Source organism: Spea bombifrons, chromosome 6 (assembly GCF_027358695.1).
Source record: "Spea bombifrons isolate aSpeBom1 chromosome 6, aSpeBom1.2.pri, whole genome shotgun sequence".
NCBI lineage: Eukaryota > Metazoa > Chordata > Amphibia > Anura > Pelobatidae > Spea > Spea bombifrons.
The window spans coordinates 4,569,005-4,590,388 of record NC_071092.1 but is presented as its reverse complement, the minus strand read 5'-3'; the positions used below and the strand labels follow the sequence as shown (position 1 = coordinate 4,590,388).

At 40.8% G+C, this 21,384-nt stretch overlaps 1 protein-coding gene across 8 annotated transcripts in view; it reads left to right on the top strand.

Annotated features, from left to right (window-relative positions):
• The window catches only part of FOXP1 (forkhead box P1), a 182,761-nt gene that overhangs the window by 113,772 nt on the left and 47,605 nt on the right, over positions 1–21,384 (top strand). For 5 of the 8 annotated variants that reach the window (XM_053470141.1, XM_053470136.1, XM_053470134.1 and 2 more), the window contains 2 exons: positions 16,206–16,343; positions 17,294–17,383. In XM_053470141.1, coding sequence (XP_053326116.1) covers positions 16,206–16,343; positions 17,294–17,383 — 228 coding nt within the window. Of the gene's footprint in view, positions 1–5,287; positions 5,410–6,240; positions 6,329–16,205; positions 16,344–17,293; positions 17,384–21,384 lie in introns of those variants that run through there. The other 3 variants (XM_053470137.1, XM_053470139.1, XM_053470135.1) reach the window with 3 other exon arrangements.

Genomic DNA, 21,384 nt, shown 5'->3' with positions numbered 1-21,384 from the left:
CTGTTGATGTCGAAGTCCTGGAGATCCGTTGACATCACAAATGACATCACTACTAGCTGTAGTTTTGATGACAGTGCCAGAAAAACGCAGGTCAGAGTCTGACATCACCTCCGCGGCACAAAAACAAGAGGCAACGTCTGAAATAAACAAGATTGCAACATTTGTAACTATACTTGAAACATATAATAACCTAACATGTAAGAGAATTCCAGTGGACAGTAATAAAAGAGGAAGAATCAGAAGTAGCGTTCTATAGCCGGCAAGTGAGAAGAGAAGTTATTATGTCTCATTGCTACATTGTATATACAGTCACAGCGTAATACAGAGATTGTGAATTGGGATTACGTTGTTAATCGACGGTCTCTTAGAGTGTCTGCAGGAAACATAGTATTTGGCACAAACTGTCTCTTTTGATGGCGTGGACGGTCCCATGGCCAGCGTAGCACCGTTCTACACCTCAGCTCACACGTAGATTACATCGTAACCCAGTTAATGGCTCAGGGTATAAATATATTGAGAAGCTCCTGGAGAACAGTGGATTTACCCCAAGGGAGGAGGTGCTTTACCCTGTCCTACCAGGGATAGTCAGCTACGAAGCCTGGGAGATGCCCCGGGAGATGCCCCGGCGGGATGGAGGTTCCCCGTCTAACAGTTGCGCCGCCCGCTCTGAGTTACAGCAGAAGAGACGGGCTTAAGCTGTGTAAGAGCAGGCAATAGAAAAGATTTATGGCCTTTCCAGCCGCCGTATTTCACAAGGCATTAACTTGCTCCTAATGCACAGTTTTATTTTAATTGATACAGTGCAATCATTGGTTATTAGGTGCGGTATATTTTATACATTATATATAGCCGCGTTTAGGTTTTTCGAGTCACTTTGCGGAATGTCGGGGATTTAAATAGTCGCGTGCCCCCCCCCAGCGATCCCTCCTGCCGATAGGTGTCATTATTGGCCAATACTCTGCACCTGGCTATCAACCCCCTTGTTAAAAAGGGAAAAAATATATATTTTAAATGTTATATTTTAGGTATTTTCTATCACATACCTTTATTTTGATATTATTTATAGTATTAATATATTTATATTATATTTATTATTTCTATTGATGATATTATTACGTTGCCGTTTCTTTATATAGCGGCAACAGATTGCGTGTTGTTGTACAATGTAATTAAGCAGATGTGGAGGGCCTGGAATATCTGCAGATGTCGGGTGTTGAAGAGCTTACACTCTAAATAGACTCAACTTGTAGCTCAACGGACCAGGAATTTTATTTTATAACAAATTCAGATAATTCTTTTTTTTTGGTTATTATTAAATATATATAGAATTCCGAGCAAATTCTGCATCCAAGGTGGGTAAAATTCTTTGTTCTGCGGTGTTTGGAGACGTATGAGATCAGCCCCTCGGTGTATTGAGACGTTCACCGGGCGGGCGGGCGGGCGGTTTGAACTCCAGGCGCTAATTTGTTCAGTAGGACTCTGATTAATGATTCAATCATATTCTACCCGGTTTCAGAATTGTAATTATGAAGCGTCCCAACTCCGCGACAAAAAAAATAAAAATGGGACGATATGCCAGCGCCTCCCGTGTGACGTTAAATAACCATAAATAGGAATTGTTTCCCTTTTTCTTACTTTTTTCTTTTATTCCGCCCCCCTGACTGTTGGCAGAGAGGCCAAAGGACCATGTCCTTTGCTACTGATGTACGCGAAATGCACATTTCTTTCAAAGCGACACTTCTGAGAGGGTGAAATTAGCATGTATACTGGTCTTTATCAGCCGGTAAGCGCTAATTTAGGCCAAGTGCTCGCCCCGTGTCTTGAAGCATTAATATGTTAATCAGCCATGGCAGATGTTTTGCATGGGGGGATGGGTCACTCGGAGGGACCTTGGTGACATCTTACTGAAATGTCTGCTATCTCCTTTAGCCACATTCTGTGCTGTTTACAAAGGGATTGGAGAGGAAAGAGTTAACAGAACGCGTGTTACCCCATTTCCAGATTCCATGCTTTCCAATTATTTATTAAATAAATGCGGGTTATTAAGAGAAAATCGCACAGGGGAGACAGTCTCTGGTTTGGTTGAAAGCGGTGCCCTTTATGGTGTTGGATGAGCAGACATGTAGCTTTTGGATTTGTTTTCTGATCACAGCGCAGCTCCTTGGAGTTTTTCCTTATCACACTTCATACAGTAGGCCTTTCATCCTTGCAGTATGGCCGCCGTGTATGCGGTAGCCACCGGGTAACAAACTCTTCCGGGTACCCCACAAGACCTTACAGAAGGTGTCCTTTTTTAGAAAGCATGCCAGGGTTATGTTTAAAAATTGGAAAAGTTGTCTTGTCATCATGGAAACCAATGGAATTCCCAGGTGATTGAACCATCCTATTGGTTGCTACGGTGATAAGTCGGCTTTTCAAAGTTTGCAAAAGTAGTTGTTGGTCCTTCTTCTTGATTCCAAGCCATGAGAGGACGAGAGTCACCCTGATCTATTTCTCTAGAAAGTTGTTATATCTAAAACAAATTTTGAGGTGAAAAGCTTACATTTAAGCCAAATGGAACGTACTTGGCACGGTAGTATCAAATCAAGATATTGCTTCAGCCGCCACTCGAAACATTAAATGCCAACAGTTTGTGGAGTTCTCTTAATGTAGGTGCAAAAGGAGGCTTCCTATTGGACACGAAGAGAGGACCAATCAGGAGGACCAGAAAACGTTCACGTAGTAGAAAGTATTGTCTTTGGGCAGATGGGGCGGTGATGGGGCATGACATAGAGCTAGAGCCCAGCTGTGGGGGTCGAGGCATTTCATCGAGGGATATCTCCGTTTACTCGCGGCCCGATGGAGAGGAGTAACAGGTTAGCATTCGGTGCGCTCGCCGTTACTCTGCCGTCACAGGCCTCGCTTAGTGATGGCGTTCCTATCGACGCACCTGTTTATACTTCCAGTTATTGTTACATTGTTTGCACGTTGCAACTTTTTGATATTGTTGTAGCTTTAAGTTAATTCTCCTCCTTTCCTAAGGTATCGGCTCGTCTTAGTCGGTCAGTTCTGGTTTCCCCAGAATTTATCATTCTAAACAAGTCCCGATGTATGTATTTCACATGGTGAAGACATCCAATACAGTGGTTTGAATACACAACCGTTCCAAAGTTTGAGGTCACTTAGAAATTTCCTGAAAATCTAATTTTGTCCATGAAAATAACATGAAATGGATGAGAAATCCAGCGCAGATGGGGTTAATGTTGTAAATGACTATTGTAGCTGGAATTGGATAATTTTTAATGGAATTTCTTCATAGGCGTACAGAGACCCTTTATCACTCCCATCACTCCTTTATTACTCCCATCACTCCTGTGTTCCAATGGCCCTTTATCACTCCCATCACTCCTGTGTTCCAATGGCACGTTGTGTTCGCTGATCCAAGTTTAAGTTTAAAAGGCTAATTGATGGTTAGAAGCCCCTTTTTGTAATTATGTTACAGCCAGAAATGTCTTTGTTTTCCATAACACCAGCTCAGTGACCCCAAACTTTTGAACAGTAGTGCATCCACTGACCGTATAGCTAACGTATAGCGGCCAGACAATATCCTTTCAGGAATATTTTAGGTTACGTTTTCTTCAGATTCCAACACAAGGAATAACAAAAAACTGTAAAAAATTAAAAATAAAAAGTTGCAATCCTGTATTTTCTGGATTTCGAGAAGCTGTTACTGCTACTATTTCCTTACCTTTTCTAGATAGCCTCTATTAACCCCTCAAGTACCAGACATTAAAAAATAGCCAATGTGTTGGGCATTCATTTCGGAGTTTTTTTTTTTTGCTAACCAGAAAGCATTTTTTTCCTCCTAATAAATATTCATAGGGATATGCTGCCGGGCGGGGGAAGGGGACACAGTTTGTAACCTGGAAGAAAATCTCATTAATAAATTCATCTGACACAAAAGCACTTTAAGCAGGACCGCAATCTCTGCTTTATTTCATTTGGCATCAGAACTCCTTGTTTTTTTTTTTTTATCGTATAAAATAATAAAATAAAATATGGCTTCATCAGAGCCATTATTAACCCCTTGACTGCTAGGGAGTCATTACCCACTTATACAGTAACACATGTAGTGTGAGTACGGGAGCAGGTTTAACCTGTCCGCTTTGGGAAAGGAAGGGGTTAAACACGCAATTCACCCTCAAATTAAACAAAAAAAATAAGAATAATGAGAAAAAAATAGATAAAATATGGTCCATGGGAGTAGAACGCCTGTCTGGAAGGTTATCTGTTGCAGACAGTCGTGAAAACAGAACAGATAACAGCACAGCAGATGGACACAAACAATATGGATTTGTTTTGTATACAGCAAAACCCTAACAGGAAAGGCATATGGGAGAACAAGTTTCGCTGCAGACACATGTTGACAATGCTTTTGTTGCTTGTTTTCGTCAGCAACCGCAAGTAAACAAATAAACAGAAAACAGAACTTCAGGTTGGTGGAAGGGAAGCGGTTCAAAGATTGTTTGCTTGTTTCGGTTAAGATTCCAAACTCTGGCACTGAGCTGGTATCCCGGGGGGGGGGGGGGGCAGGGGAGAGAGAGAACAAAAAAAAAAAAGAAAGAAAAGATTAAAAAAAAAGAATTCAGCTTTTGAAAAGTTAAACATTGTTACTACTCTAGTCCTGCTGAGCTTTAGTACTCGTTAACTCTATGCATGCCGGAGTCACGGCGTGTTAAACCGCTTGCCGTCAGTGCTCAGAGAGCCCAGGGTTACGGTGAGTAACCGGTTAACTTGTTTTTGTTTACTGTATTTGTTTATATTGAATGTTCTAAAAAATAAAAAAAAGCCAGTGTAAATATTTACGTATTTTGCTGAGAGCCTCGCTGTCCTTCCTTATTTTCTACTCTTTTCCGCCCCTCCGATCGAAGCTCAAACTTCTAAAAATGTTTATTTTCAGTCCGTCGCCCTATATTACCCTCCCTCCCCAAAATGTGTTCTCCGGGGGGGGGGGGCTGTTTGATTAAGGATAAATATCCCCTGTTTGTCATTCATCTCACAAAGCTGCCACATGTATGGTCAGGTCAAAGGGTTAACAGCAATTAACCAGAGAGTTCTTTGGAGGCAAATGCATCCCCCCCTTCTTTTTTTTTTTTTTTTGCTTTCACAAAAGCATTATTTCACCTGCCGTCAGTAAAAAGAGGAGGCTCATTGTGTCGGGTGTTTCAAGTGATTATATTTAGAGGCTGGTTATGATTGGCTGAGAAAGGCGTGGTCGTTAGGGTGGCTTTTTGCATCTTCTCGGCACAGGAGTACCCTTTACGCATGCAATCTGTCTTCAACCTGAGAATACCGAGGCTCCTACCACCACGCTTAATCCTGCCTGGCCCGTCTCTTCTATCCCGTGGCTGTTTAAATGGAGTATGTCAGGTTTGTCAATATAGCATTGATTTTCTTTAGGGTTTTTTGTTGTTTTTTTTTTTTTGGTTTGTTTTTGTTTTTTTTTTTTTTTTGTTTTCTCGCGTGAAACTTGCCCGGTTTTCGTTATTGTATTTCGGAAAGGAACGCCGAGGCTTTCTCCGGTTTGTTCTCTCGCCGATCTTTGTTTACCAAGTTCTTTTGAAGTTTTACGGAGAAAAGTCGAACGCAACAATATAGCGATCGGGGTGGTGGTGGGGGGAATGTTTAGTGAATTCTCTAACAGGTTTGGTCTCCGTCGATCTGTGTCGTAGCGTTTTTTGTTTTGAATACTTTTGCATGTGTTACAAATAGATATTTTTTTTTTTTTTACAAAAAAAACCCAAAAAGGCAATTCCTTGGCAGTTGGATGCAGGGCTTTTAATTTCGCCGAGCTGCTGTAATCATGTTACACCGCGGCGTGGTCAATGTCTTCTCGTGCAGTTTAGTTCCATGTGTGATTTCTCGTTTGTCAGTTTCAAAAAAAGCAGCGGTGTCGTAAGACGGAGTGATGAATGGCAGAGACGTTTAATGAGGATCGATCTCGATTTTTTTTTTTCTCCTTTTTGTTTCCTTTCCTTTTTTTTTGTTTTTCGTGCTTTTTTTCCCCTCTCCCTTTTGTCCTCTCGCTACTTGTACTTGGCAGAGGGAGCACGGCTAATTCCCACTTTGTGTTAAAAGCCTTTCTTGCGCCCGCTTGTCGATTTTTTTTTTCTTTTTGTTGTGTGGTGTGACGTAAAGGAAGTGACTGACTCTGGCGTGGAGTAGTGGCGGTCAAATCTTTTGTAACCAGATCTAAATGGAAATAATTCTAAGTGTCAGCCCAGCACCATTTCACTGCTTGTAAGAGGAGTTCTTTTGATGGAGGGAGGGAACTCCTAGAAAGTGGGAGGTAAGTTAACAGCTGAGAGCATGTAATACCCTTCTTTTTATACTGTTAACCCCGTAACCTCTGGGTATCACTTTTCCACTTGTATCTGCCAGTAGAATCCTGTAGACTTACCATGTCTTTCTGGATACATCTTCCGATGAAGCTTCTCGTAAACATAAGAATTTGTTCCCCCAAATTTACAATGGAAAGGTTTCAGAGGGTGGGGGGTTGTTCCCTTAAATTACACGGGAAAGCTTCGAAAGGGGGGTTTGCGTCGCCAACTTACATGGAAAAGGTTCGGAGGGGGGGTTTGCTCCCCCAAATCTTGGGAGAAGGTTTGGAGGGGGGCTTCAGATGTTAAGCGCGTAGTAAGCAGCCAACTTTAGTTACAGATGTTTCCAAAATGTAACAAGGAAATCAACACAAAAAGTAAGCAACGTGGTAAAGAAATAACTCGGTAAAAAGTATCCTATACGTTTTGTATTTTTCCCTTTTTATTTTGACTTTTCCCATTTATTGAATGCAGAGAGGCACATTTGCTTATCCATTCCTCACCGAGATAAAAAAAAAACATAGTTTATCAAATGGCATTGAAGGGGGAAGGGTTAATTTAAATCTGCAGTCAGAGAAGGTCAACTTCTTCCACTCCAAGTGTTGGGGTCTGCGGCTCCCATTACTCTGTCCGACAGCTCAGGATAAATACATTGTTAATCCTGCGCAGCTGGAGTGCTTGGGATGGCTTATGTGGCTGCGGGTACATGCACCTTGTAAATAGAATAGATTGTGATTGTTTTCCTGAAATAAATACCCTATTAGAAGTTGTTTTTTTTTTCCTTTAATGGATAATAAACTCCATGGTTTGTGTTCCATGCTGCTGTCCTGAAGGGTGAGAGCGATGGGATTGTCAGATAAATAGATTGTCAGCTATAGAGCCAAACTGAGAGCTGATTGCTCCGACACTTTGTAATCAAAGTTGATTTATCATTCATTCGTGGAACATTTGGCTTCTTGGGAGAGCCAGATACTCGGGTATTGTCCTGTTAAATGGCAGAATTCCAGCACCTGACATTTAGCAATAATGGAGAAAGTGGACAGAAATGAGATGCCTTGTAGCTGCCCACATTATGGGAATAGACAACGTTTTTTAAGCTTTTTCCCCAATCGAGCTACTTTGATGGATGACGGTTGAGCTCGCATACCCCTAGATGGCTGTTTGACACCTTCTGGTAGCTCGGAGTAAATCTGCTTGCCTCCCAGTGCATTTATCTACTGCCCTGAATGTAGAGATTTTGGGTAATCTATATCCCCTTCTGATATAGCCTAGATTATCGTAAGTAATGCCGCATACAACAGCCAGAGAATACCAACGACTTTTATGGAGGGACTTATGGTTGGTTTATATCAATGCCTTGTTAAAAGGGAAAAGTGTTTAAAATGTTACTGTGTTCCGGATAAACTCTCAGATTGTCCCTACAGACTCCAGAAAACCCACAGAAATAAGGAGGTTTCATTGTTTCTCTCTATAGTTTGTTGGAGCAAATAAAGAACAGAAATATCAAATCAATCCCCAAAATACATTGCCACATTTTCCGCTGTCCAATTGTTAGGGTTTAAGGAATATGTAATTGTATCTTTCAGTAATCTGATACATTGTGCATTTTGCATTAATGATGGCAGAAGATGGGTTGGGAAGGGGGTGTTGGCTGTTATGACTCCTTGAAGGATAGGCGGCGTGTTTCCCAACCTTAAGGGGTTAAGCATGAGATGTAGCCAAGGTTTTAGCCTCATACCAGTGAATAACGTTAAGGTGGGATTCATCTAGGTCGCCATGTGGGTCCCTCAGCCATCGAATTAGATCCCCACTCAGCTGTGTCTTTAACATGCCCAGAACGGGAGAACTTTTTTATCGAGAGAAAAAAAGATAAACAGTCCGGCCATATCCTGGACACAAAATATCTTACATCTGAATTAACTCTTTCAGTTCTTGTATGCCTGCCATGATCAAGAACATATTGAGGATTTAAGGCTACCTTAAGGGGGGGAAATCCCTGATCCCAGGAGCTCGCACTCTGTTGGAGCAGTGCATGCTTTCTCTTGGATTTGATTCGGTTTAGCAGTAAGTGTGCAGCTTAGCAGAGTGAGAAATGTCCCAAACCAGTCCAATGGCAAACAAGTGAGAGGGGAAAAAACAAAAACAACAAAATTTCATGAACTTGTGTCTGCCGTCATGGAAACGGGGATCCATTTCTGTTTTTTTAGAAAGAGGGAGCGTGGAATGAAAACAATCAGCTCTGTGGTATGTTGCTGGTTGTTTTTTTGCTTTCTTTTGAGTTTTTGTTTGTTTTCTGAAATCTAACTTTGGAATTTTAAACATCTTACTTGTTTTTTCCATTTTATTAAGCAGTTGCTGCCGACGTGTTTTAACAGTGCCCACAGAATACATTATTTTAGAATATTGTTTTAGAACTCTTTTGGCTTCAAGAAATTCCTTAACCTTCTCTGTTCTAGAAAGCATGGGGGGGGGGTGACTTGAAATCGTGTACCGTTGAATGGTTTCCCTTTGGGTTAATTCCAAATTATCTAAGTCTCAAGACAGAGCTGCATAGTTATCACAGGGTTAAAGTTAAAATGCTCCCTTTCTTGGGTTAAAATGAAAATATTTTCTAAAAAGATTTGTTTACCCTTTGCGTGCCAGCAGTAATATATATATAATATGTATGTTAAGTTTTCGTGAATAATTAAACAGGTAATCAATAAAAGAGACGCGTTCTCCGATACGTAATTGCGACTTAATGTAAAAGCCAATAGAGCCTCCGTGCTCTGGAATTCCGTGCCGCTCTCTGAGCTTTCATGTCATGGCTCCTGTTTTGGCCTCGGAATAATTTTGGTTTTTCATGTGTTACGATCTTGCCACCCTTTTTCCGGCATCATATAAAAGTTGAGCGAACGGTCAGCTCGCCACGGAGCAGCGAGATACATTGGGTATCACAACTGAAACAGAAGGTTCCTCCAAAACAACCCTCATCCCCCCCACCCCAAAAAAAGCAACGATAAAGAACAAAAAATAGCAAATAACTGTCACGAGGCCAGGGGCCAGTTAATCAGTACATGCTGCTATTGTCTAGGTTTTGTCTGTAGGTTTGGAAGGAGTCAGAGGAGCTTAGAAAACGTGGCTTTCTGGACGTTTGTGTGGTTAGCACACAAGCTTCCCAAGACGTGCCCAGGACGAGGTTAAGTCTGATGTCTGCTCTCCGACTGATGAAACATTTTGCACGTTCCGTTTTGTTTGTTTTAAGTAGGTTCCATTAATATGTCTTAATCTGTAACAAATGTTCTGTTATGCATTGAGAGTTATTGATTTCTCTCTGGTTTGGGAAAATAAATAGAAGCTCAGCGGAGGGGAATACGCACCGCACCTGCACAGCGAGATTGTGGGAAATTCCTGACACCATCAGTTAAATTTGTTTTTGTTTGGTGAAAGACTTGGCCGCCTTCAGCGAGTTTGTTTGTTTTACAGAGTGCAGACCTGGGTTACTGGAAATGTGCTTTCTTTCTCTAGCTCCGACCTCAATTACATTTTTTTTTATAGCCCTTTTTTTTTGTTTTGTTTTAACCGAATGATTTCTTTTATTTTATTATTATTTTTTTTGCATTTGTTAATATTTTTTTCCTAGCAGGAGGAACAGGAAAGACATGGACATTTTAAAGGGGTCTCGGGTGTTTTGATCCCATGTAGCCTGTCTTTAACCTCCCCGGTGCCCACGTTTCATGCACTCGAATTGTCCATTCATGCGTTTGATTCCCGTGGATAACAAGTGCAGTGGAAGCCACCGACTCAATGAATATTGAACGGCGAATGTAGTTGTCACAATGTAACCAGAGAGATTTAAGCTCGCATTGATTAGGGGAGACTTTTCGGGATGTTCTTCTCGACTACTCTTAGTTCCTCTCGGGCATCCGAAATATCGCTGAGCAGAAGAACTGAATAAACCAACAACGTCAGATAGGTCATCACTTGTGATTTCTCAAGAGCCTGTTACGGGGGGGGGGTATCTCTTTTGCAACCCACCCCGTTAAGTGTTTTTGAATTCTGTTTCATGTCTTTACAAAACAGAATGAGAAAAGATAGAAAACATAAAAAATCTCTCTATATTTTTTTTATTTAACCCATAGCAGCTGTTTCTTTTATGTTCTTCTAGGTTTTCGTTAGTCTAGAAGATGCCTCTTTGTAGAATTACTCTTAATTGCCCGGACAAAAAAGGTTTCTATGGCATCTTTCTATTTGCCCTGATTTTTCTAGGTGTTTTTTTTCTTTAAAAACGTGTTTCGACCTTTAACACAGTCAGAGGTTGCTGGCTGGAGTGTCTTCATTAAGGCTGAATCAGTGAATGGCGAGATTGTCAAAGGACCTACTGACGTTTCCTCATTAGAATCTAATTTGCACTTTGTTACCGGCCTGTGATATATTGAATATATTGATGAAAGGTGTCTGGAATAGGTGAGAGAAAGCCACACGGCTCTAATCCAATGCAAGAATCGAATGCAATTTTATATTTAAAAAAATAAAAATAAAAAATAATAATTGTAGGAATTCCACCATTAGGGCTCCTAATTGATCCGCCGTTGATCCCGAGGCCCCAAAGCTGGGGCAAAAGTTAATTTATAGGGTCATGTTAGATTTGCTGGCTTTGATTAAATTGATATTCTCCAAAGAATCTCCCAGGAGCTCAAAAAAAGGTGTGAATAGACCCAATTTATTGCAGTTGCTGTTTTTGTATATATATTATATATTTAAATATATATATATTGTTCTTAGTTTAAAAAAAAAAATGGCGTTCGTTAATGTCCGGTAAATATTTTTTTCATTTAAGCGTATGTGAAACACCCGTAAAAATCGATGTTAATAGATTTTTTTTGTTAATGATAACTTTTACCATTGATGGATTCCAAGTAATAATTAACTAAAGAAGGGATTGTTTCATTGGAGTCTTTCTCTGTTAAATGTTAATGAGGTTTCATTATAGCAAACCTTCCAATTTTGAAGGGGGGAAAAAAAAAAAAAAGATGGTTATTTATTGTAGCTGAAGCAATTAACCTGACAGGTAGACGAGTTCCTGGCGTGAATAAGAATTAAGAGATAAGATCGGAACGCCCGTCACCCCCCATGAACCATACGGGGAGACAACACAATTCAATCTGATGCTAACCTGATTGTTTCTGCCTCCCAGACTCCTATCAAATCCCGCTTCTGTAAATGAGAACAGTTTTTATTTACATAAAAAGGGCTTTGCAGGATCGCGGAAGATGTCTTACAGGCAGTTTCATAATTTACATTAATGAATCTCTCCTTGTAGGCTGGCGAAAGGGTTGGGAGAAGTGGGAGAAGGAGAGGAGACGACAAAAAAAAAAAGATAAAAAAATAAAAAATGTAAAAGTCCATTATAATATTAAAATAAATGAGCGGATTTGAATCGGGATGCCTGCTAACAGCATGACTTGTTCCCGGTGACTCCATGCTCAAATGACTTCTTCCTCGTATCTGTGATATAATTGCAAACAATTTTGTCAGGTTTTGGCAGAGCAGAACAATTGCTCGCACTGAAACGCCGGCCGTAATGTTTCATTTTTCCAAGGTGAAAATCGCAGCTTCGCGATTCATTTTTTTTCCTTTTTTTTTTTTCCGCGCGTATTTGGTCGTCCTTGTCTTCTTCTCCAGGCAGCTACCACCAACTCACCCCGTGTCACCCTCAAGCAATTCATTAGCTGAGGGTAAATAATACGTATTTCTAAATTTTACCCTTTTTTAATATCTTTTTTTTTGTACGATATCCACTTAACCATCTGAGCACCAGAAAGGGACTCTTACTTCGAAGGAGCTTGCAGTGTTGATGTCCCTAATTCTACGCTCGACCCTGAATTCCAAAATGGGGGAAATAGTTGACCCCTTGGGTCATGGTGATCACCCCGTTTTTTTGTGGATATTTGTAAACTTATTATATTGTGTTAGATTTTGTTTTAACTTCTCATTTGCTGCGTGGTCAACCGTGTCTATGAAAAGTTAAGGTGGGGAAGGCGACCGTGTTAACACAGTCTTGGTCTTTTTTTTTGTCCTGCCTTCTACGTCTTTGGACGCCCATTGGGTTCAATCGAATGTACGACGCTGTATGTTCTTACGCTAGATTTCTGTGGCTATGTGTATGCGCGGTGAGATCACGAAATTCCTGCGCATGCTGAGTTAACACCCCCACGTCTAATGTATCCACAATGGCGTAAATGCACACGTTCATGGACTATATAGTAATACATATAAATGCATCCTTATAACAGGGGCCGTTCCTGAAACAATCATAGCCAAGACCTCAGAGGCAGAGAAAATTAAGTATTTATTCTCCATACTGCATACAAGGAAATCGCAGTCTTAATGTTTATTCTATGTAAGAATATACATTTTAGATCGCAAGCTCCTTGAGACAAATTTACCTTCTCACATCCACCTGCTAATGCAATATAATATTATAATTAATTTACTTCATTATTTTCCATACCTATATCTGCAGAGGACATACAGCTGAAAGTGTAGAAATTAGTGAATTTATCAAAAAAAAAAAAATAATTCCACTTAAAATGTAGCGCTGCTCGCAATTTCACAATTAAATTAATTGCGCAATTATCCGAAAAGGCAGGAATCTTGATGGCAAATGCGACGAATAAATAAACCCCCTTTTAAAAAATCATTAAGGCAAGCACAGGGTTTGGAGAGAAAAATCCTACACGGAACCTAAAGTAGAATTTCCCTGTTTTTCTTTTTTTTCTTCAATATTTTCTCTGTTTTGACGGAAAACATCCCGAAAAGGGGTGATAAATACCGGAGGGCTGCAGTTAAGAACTTCCATGACTTTTTTAAATACTATTGATTTAAACCACTGGTTGGATTTTATGAATCAAAGTGTAATTTTGCGACGCGCGGCTATATTTCTTCGCAGTAAAGTACTCTCCGTGGTCTGCTTTCAGACGGGTGTCCAGGCGTTCAGCGCGGGTTAGCGTGATCAATAGGTTAAGAGCGCTACAATCACTCTTGCCGCTAATGACCTCGGTAGTAATGGGTAATAACGCTCTGGCTATTATGGCGACGTCGTCGGTACAACCTACCCTTCCATTCCTTTCAATACCAGGAAAAATGGAGTTAGGGAATCGGGGAGTGGAAGAACCGAGGCTCAAACTACTTCAAGTATCGCGTCACCAGACCCCATCTGGTTCAAATCCTGACAATAAATGGGGCTGAGTAAGCAGCATCAATGACTCAGGGGATCCCCACAATGTTTAGGGGATGAAGGTAGATCGGCAGGGTCCCGGCACCGCCGGACTCTTATTTACTTTGGGTCAGCCGGTGAATCTGGGACCATTTGCCGTCATCTTACCTTAAAAAAAAAAAAGCACAGCTTTGTAATTCGCCGATCTCGCGTCTGGCACTCACACGGTTACCTCCGTTACTCACTAATTCTTCATTTCTGAGCTTTGTATCCTTCTTGACAATTCTTTGTGCTATGCCATGTGCATGCGCCTGTGTGCTTACTTACCCTAGTATTTTACCAAAGCAATGGGAAAAAAACACCAAAAAAATACAATTTAAACCTTTTTTTTTGTATTTACATGCAACGTGTAATTTCCTCAAACTTGAGAAACCGGACTATAAATAAAATATTGTTTTCATGTAAACTTTCACAATAAATGAACACAAATATATATATATATATATATATATATATATATATATATATATATATACTGAATTATGGTTTGAGACTTGCTTCAGTACTTAAACCTGAGACTTCAGTAGTTAAGTGTCAAAGACTTATAAAAAAAATAAGCCTTTTTATGGTATATTTTTGCTGTTTTGTATATTTAAATCTGCGGAAATGGTCGTTTTAGAAGTCGGACAAAAAGTACATTTGTAACAGAATTCTGTCTGCGCTGAAGAATTGGATTTTGTTCGTGTTTGAAGCAACGCTGTAATGGGATTACTCTTTGCATTTGATGATCAGGATTTGTGGATACTTTTGAACCAAACATCTGGGTTTTTGCACCGGAACATACAGAGGGGACCTGCTACTGCGTAACAGCTTGTGGGGACACCTGCCAGCTAAACAGGGGGTGTGCAGCCATGAAAGGGTTAAGATTAGTAGAGGCTTTTTTGGGGGGTGGGGGGGAATGATCCAAATTACTATTTTTATCCCCCCCCCAGTTGTTGCAGTGACTTTATCCCAATAAACACAGAGGGAGAGAATTCCCGTTTGAAACCCGCTCTCTAGGCGTAAAAAAAAAAATAAAAGATAAGAAAAAATGTGTTACATACGACAATGTGGAGGAATCTGTCGTTACATTGTATCTGACCTTCAAGAACCATTTTTAGTTAATCAAAATTAGTGATGCTAAGAAGGAGGGACATCAGAGCGTAATGACTGTGAAATTAGGAAAGAGAGCTTGCTATGCAAATGACAGGACAAATCATGTGAAAAAGTCAAGATAAACTGCATATTAAGGCATTATGTTACATAAAATTAATGCTCCGTTTCTTTTTTTCCCCCCATTTTTTCCCGTATTTTTTTGTTAACAGCTTTTTAACCCTTTGTTCATTGGAGTACTATGCCTGCATACCCCTGGCACTGAAAATGTTAAAAAAAAAAATAAAAAAAAATAATCCTCCCTTTTATTTTTATAATTATTTTCCAGTGGAGCATTTTAATTCTATTAATCATATATATATTTTTAATATTGCTTTGAATATTTTTTTTTATAATTATTATTTATTGTTATTATTATTATTATTATTAGTGTTATTATTATTTTATTTGTAACCTTCCGCCCAATATTAGGTTGTTTAAAAAAAAAAAAAAAAAAAAAATATTCCAAGAGCATCTGGATTCCTCCGTCGTTGGCGAAACGACTCCGGTGCTCTTGCAAATTAAACACAAGTACGGCGATTATTTTGAATAGGGAAATTACATTCTAGAAAGCCTGGCGAGAATTTGTAGCATTGTCATGAGGTAGCCGCTCGAATACAATTGGCGTAACCTTGGTCGAGACAAGCTGTCATTTTAATGTCAGTGTTTTTATCTGAACAAGACATCATCTTTTCAAATGCACCGTATAGGTTTCTTACAGCGATGCCTGTGCAGAAACGTGTTAACAGTTGCAAATATGAAATGCTATCAGGTTCATCACTGTCTCTGTTTGTCACGGAAATGTCATAGTAAGCAGCTTTAACGGTATCTCGCGTAATACGGGAGAACAGAAAACATCGGCATAGTAAGAGAAGCTGGTTGGCAGCTCACGAATATACCTAAATCTGGCAGATTTTGCGTGGGGTTGTATATATTTTTGTGTTTTTTTTTTTATTTATGAAGTTTTTTCCGGTATTCCCGTTACTCTGTTACCCGCCCTGGCGTTCTTGGCTTCCCTCAGTGACTGCGGGTGTAGAGGACTCGATGTGACCTCAGGGCTTGGCGTCCATTAGGAATCTGTGATTCTATGAAATACAGAATTAACTAGCTGGAACGTTGTCTGTCAGACAGGCAGATGTACTAATGCCAGAGCAATATTTCAATGAAATGTGTTCTAGACGTAACTTGCGCAGAGCGTGGCTGCTGAGAGGGTGCCCTGCAAAGCCAGAGACCCACAGACCTTCTTTACGTATCTCATTCTGCCGCTTCTTTTTCTGTTTATTCATCCACCTAGTTCTTTTGTTACATCAAAATCCAGAGGTTGTAAAAACGTTGTATTGTGAATTTTGCAAATACGGTATTTTCTCCCGTAACGCTCGTTGGTGGTGCTCGTTGGGTTATGACCGGCTGTTGTTCACATACTCTATGCTGAACCCACTTTCTCGTTTTTTTTTTAGGTTCCTGTATCAGTGGCTATGATGACACCCCAAGTAATCACTCCCCAGCAAATGCAACAAATCCTCCAACAGCAAGTGCTTACACCCCAACAATTGCAGGTCCTGCTTCAGCAGCAACAGGCCCTCATGCTTCAGCAGGTAATGTGTGTAGAGCCAACACTCACAGCGATTCACACCCCATCGTCAAAGCTGACAGTCTACCTATCTATCACTAAGCCTTCAAAACCCAACCATCCACAAAACCCAACCATCCACAAAACCCAACCAACCCAACCCAATCTCCACTTTTCGATGTCATTACTGCTCTAGGAAGTCCATTGTGGCCAAGATACCTACGTCTCATAAAACCTGGCCTAGCTTCGTTAAAGAAGTAGCTATGCCATTCATAGACACCTTGTTGACCTTTATTTATTGACTGTAGGACATAGACAAGCCAGGGACAGCGTGCTTCCTCCACTCCTTAGAGTTTTCTTCGCCCCTTGGTCACCTTCTGGCCAACAGTGGTAGCGCCACCCCCCCGTTGAAGCTCAGATCACGAGTAAACCTATTCCGATTTGTATTACTAAAAGTAATTGCCCACGGTCGTACAAATTGTCCATGCTGCTTGAAGTGCATGCATTTGCTTGCTATTAGTTTGTGATTCCTGTTTCCGACCCAAATGGCCTTTAATGAAATTGAGTGGATAAAGACACGTGCCTGCAGTGGCCAACAGTAAAAGCATTTGAAAACTATCATTCTAAATGGATGCATGTGTTCTACAAGAGAGATTTACCATGCTCCCCGATCAAGGGCACCCTGTCTTTGTTGTTACAAACAAAGGTCATCCCTTGCCTTATTTTAATTAGTCGGCTCTGAAAACTGCCTGGTTTCCATCAGTACATTTTAGAGATTACTTTTTTTTTTGTTCTTGGCTTTGCCAAGAATAGTCCGCGCACGCTGAATTTATTGTCAAGTTTCAAACGAAAGGTCAGACCATTCCAGATAAAAGGATGCTATTTTTCAAATCAGACTCTGTGTATTACACCAAAAAGGACAGGACTGTCTCTATACGTTGTAAAAACCCCTCTATTGTTCCCTTTTCTGTTCAGCAGCAGCTCCAAGAGTTTTATAAGAAGCAACAAGAACAGCTCCAGATCCAACTGATACAGCAACAACATGCAGGAAAACAGCCTAAAGAGGTACGATAAATACACCCAAAATTAATTCAATAATAATAATTAAAAAAAAAATAAATATATATATATATATGTGAATATTGAAATGATTTTATTCTGGGATTCCAGAATAAGACTAAGCTTGTGGGTCCATCTTTCTAATAAAGAGTTGGCCCAAAAAAAAGTCATCAGAACTACATGTCGCTTCTAGAGCCCTTAGGGCCACAATAATTTAAAGGGACTGGCAATGCAGTTAAATGCCAGCGGTCACACTCTTGGTACACGAACACGGTACACGTTTCACTGATGGCCATGAAGCTTTTCTAGAACCATTATATTATGCAACAATGTTTCACGTTTGATCAGGTATTTTGTTACATTAAATAAAAAAAAAACAGTATTGTGAAGCTACGTATGGTACATCTCCGTGTGGCTCAAAGGGTTAAGTCTTTTAATGCGTATTTAATGGTGGCCGATACGCTGCCTTGTACCCCTTGAAAATATCAAGAGCTACGAGGTAGACCAAGAGATGCTGTCTAAATATAATAAGGAGACTACCTGGGAATTGGGCAGAGAGCATTTAAAGCCAAGACGTTTAAGGTTTGGGGTGTTTCGTTTGATCGAGCTCGTATGTAACATGAATAAATAAATCGCCCCGGTGATACTTTGTTGCCGTTCTACTGATCCAGTAGTAAACAGCGCTTGGTTGAGAGCGCCGAGCCCAGACGTCTCGCTAAACAAAGCCTGCCAGGGGACAGCTCGCCGTATTGAGCCGGACACATACATTATGGCTCCCACCTTGCGCTTTCATTATGAGAAGTACTTCAGTCCTGTAGAAAAGGGAACAGATTAAAAAGTGTCTAAAATGTAAATCTAAAAGGCTAACAGTAATTAAAATGGTAATGGCACGGGGGGGGGGTGTATGTAATTGTGAGATATCACGGGGCAGAATACTCTCAGCTTTGTTTCCTTGGCTGTTTCTCTAATTCAGTAGGGCTTACTCATCAGTAGCAATTCAATGCTCGTTAATGACTCTACGATGCTAGCATCACTCCGGACAAAGAAATTATTATTGTGCGGTCAAAAGAAGTTCAAAGACAAGAAGGGAATTTCGGTTTTTTTCCTTGGAGATCCACATTGAAGAGCATATAAATTAAGCCAAATGTTAAAAACCACAGTCTGAAAGCTGACTTCAAAGTCACAACTCTCTAATTAATGAACTGCAGGCTTCAGTTTGGACAAGCGCTGGTTTGATGTGCTCATAAATCAACATGACAGTTCTGTTTCCCAGCCTCAGACAGCGCTTGTCACCGAGTCACATCAGATGTAAACAGAACAGGGAGGGGTGGAAAAAAAAAAATAAGACGGGGGGGGCAGAAGAACGAGGTGCAATTGATCAGCGGAATTGGTAAAAACCAAGTTTTGAAGCACATTATACATGATCACAGGAAATAACCGTAGCCTCGAGAGACTCTCTCCTTCTGCTGGTGCCTTCTTGAATCTGATTTATATCAGCCTTCAAACGGGAGAGAATAAGAATCATGAAGAGTCTCCCCCGTGGCTGGGAGCCAGTAACCCCCTGTTGTTATTTTGTGTTCCATTTTTTTCAAAGGCATCAAAATTTTAGTATTTTATTTATTTATTTAAAAAAAAAAAAAGGGATCTTTAACGTTATATTTGAAGAGCGTCCATAAAGGGCCGTCTCCGTCCTTCTTGTCGGTCGCTGGAGATCGGAAGCGATGTCCCGGCTTTCTTTACACGCGCGAGAGAGATAGAGTTTATAATTCGAACCTCCGTGCTGCGAGGGGCTGAGAAGTTCAGAGGCGCTCGCTGGATGGAATTGCAAGGAGAAGACTTCTTAGCGAAGCCAACAATGGAACGAGGGTCTTTTTTTTTTAAAAAAACAAACCCTTATCTCTCTGTGGATTGTTCTAGCTATCCTCTTTCCGAGTCAGTAGAACAGGTGACCCCCATTGTTCTTTCGGACGGGTGTTAGTAGGTTTTTCTTCTTTAAATACAATGTGACAGACAAATGAAATGTTCGGTTTGGCTGACATAGACAGGAAGGGACCCTCCCGGTAGCAGCACATTTATTCCCTCGAGTACAGAAGACCAGAATTATTATTTTTTTTCTTTTTGACGATGTTTCTTTTCCTCTTCTATAGTTCAGAGTTAATAAAAAAAAACCCTAGTGTCGTTTTACCCACTCCGTGCAAACTTTAGATGAATAGTGATATTTCGGTACTTGAGTAGATCTAAGGCAATGAAGATTTCCTTTACTGAAAGGGTGGTTGGTAAGTGGAAGAGCCTCCCAGCAGAAGTGGTAGAGGGTAATACAGGAAGGTTAGTTAAACATGCATGGGATAGACATACGGCTCCTGAATCTAAGACGAGACCAACGACTGATTGAGGTTTGAGTCTTTACAGCAGGAGGAACGGGCGACTAGATGGGGGCCAAATGGGGCCGGTCTGCCAGCAGAAGCTTTTAGATCTAGAGCTGTAAGACTTTAAGTAATTGATTCAGCCCAAATGCAAGAAATTTCATTAAGGGGCATTAGAGGGGGCATCTGAAGTGAAAACGTCAAGATCGCTAAAGAAGATAATGCGTATTCTTTATGCAAACTAATTGGTATGGAGAAGACACGAGAGGCTCGTGAGAGATTTTTAGGGTTTCATGGATTACAGGATTCTGCTCCAAAAGGGGGCTTTTTAGAACAGGATGTGTGGCCCCCAACACTGGGGTGAAAAAAAGTTGAGAGAGCTCAGCAGACTGAGAAGAAATAGACAGCAGAATTGCTTTTAGAGGAAAACGGGGAATGTTGTCATGTGTTTTGGACAAAAAGAATACCTCTGAGAGATTAGACGGTAGAGATGATTATGAATGTATCGATAGGATGAGCTGGAAGTTGGTATTTTGTGGTCCGTCTACCCAGCTGGATTTACTCGGCTTCTGGAGGACGGCGTGTATGTGTGTATGTGTGTGTGTGTGTCTGTGTGTGTGTGTGTGTGTGTATGTGCGTGTATGTGTGTGTGGGGGGGGTTATCGCGGCCCCGGATTTGATTTGGAGCGCTGTTTAGGGTGTATATCCAGAAAATAAAAGTGATGAGAAATCGTATACCAGCGTGTCGGCCAGAAATGTTTTAAAAGGCTCTTTTTTTGCCCTTTCGGATTATGACAGTTTATGTTAGGCAGTAGGGAGTAACCCGCGAAAGGAAAACAGACCTTTGACAGGGAGGGGAACAAAAATGCAAGCTTTATCAGGATATTTCAGCATTTTAACGCTGGCTACTGACCTGTCAACAGAGCCGAGCCGAGACCTTTTTTGTACCAATTCAATTGTGAGAAGTAAACAAACTGACTTGTATCCTGTGTTTGGTTACTGGGTGTGGAACACAGTTTGGCAACCTAGATCGCTTCCAAACGCTTTCATGGACAATGCCTCCTGTATACTTTTATATCCTGTCTATTTTTTTAATGCAGAAAGCCAGTATTAACTTTAGCAAGAGATACCAAGGAAGAGAAAGTTTTAACCGTGTCAGAGCCAGGAAAAGAGCACTTGATACATTATTATAGAACACGAGCGGATTCCGTAGCGCTATTACAATAAGGGGGGGGGGTGAATGTTACAATAACATTAAACGTGACGATAAAATGAACACATGTGAAGAAGCGAACGTGGCTTTCACCAGCTTACGGTCTCCTCCGTTCATAGGAGGTGGGTATGGATGACCATTTTCTTTCCCCCGCCATCATCGGATGTGGCTTCCGTAGACCTTCAGGTCCACAAATACCTGCTTACCTACCTTGTACCGAGCATTAAAGACGAAAGTGTTACAAATCCAATGTAATCCAACCCAATCACACCTGTCCGTTGTCATGGTGTTTTGCACTTTGAGTTGCATCACAGAAGGAAGCGTGGCAACGACCTTCACCGCGTCACGTCCATACGCCACATTTATCAAACATGCAGTTTATTCAATTTCGCACATCATCAGAATCTGCAGAGCGAGTTACTCCTGAGTTT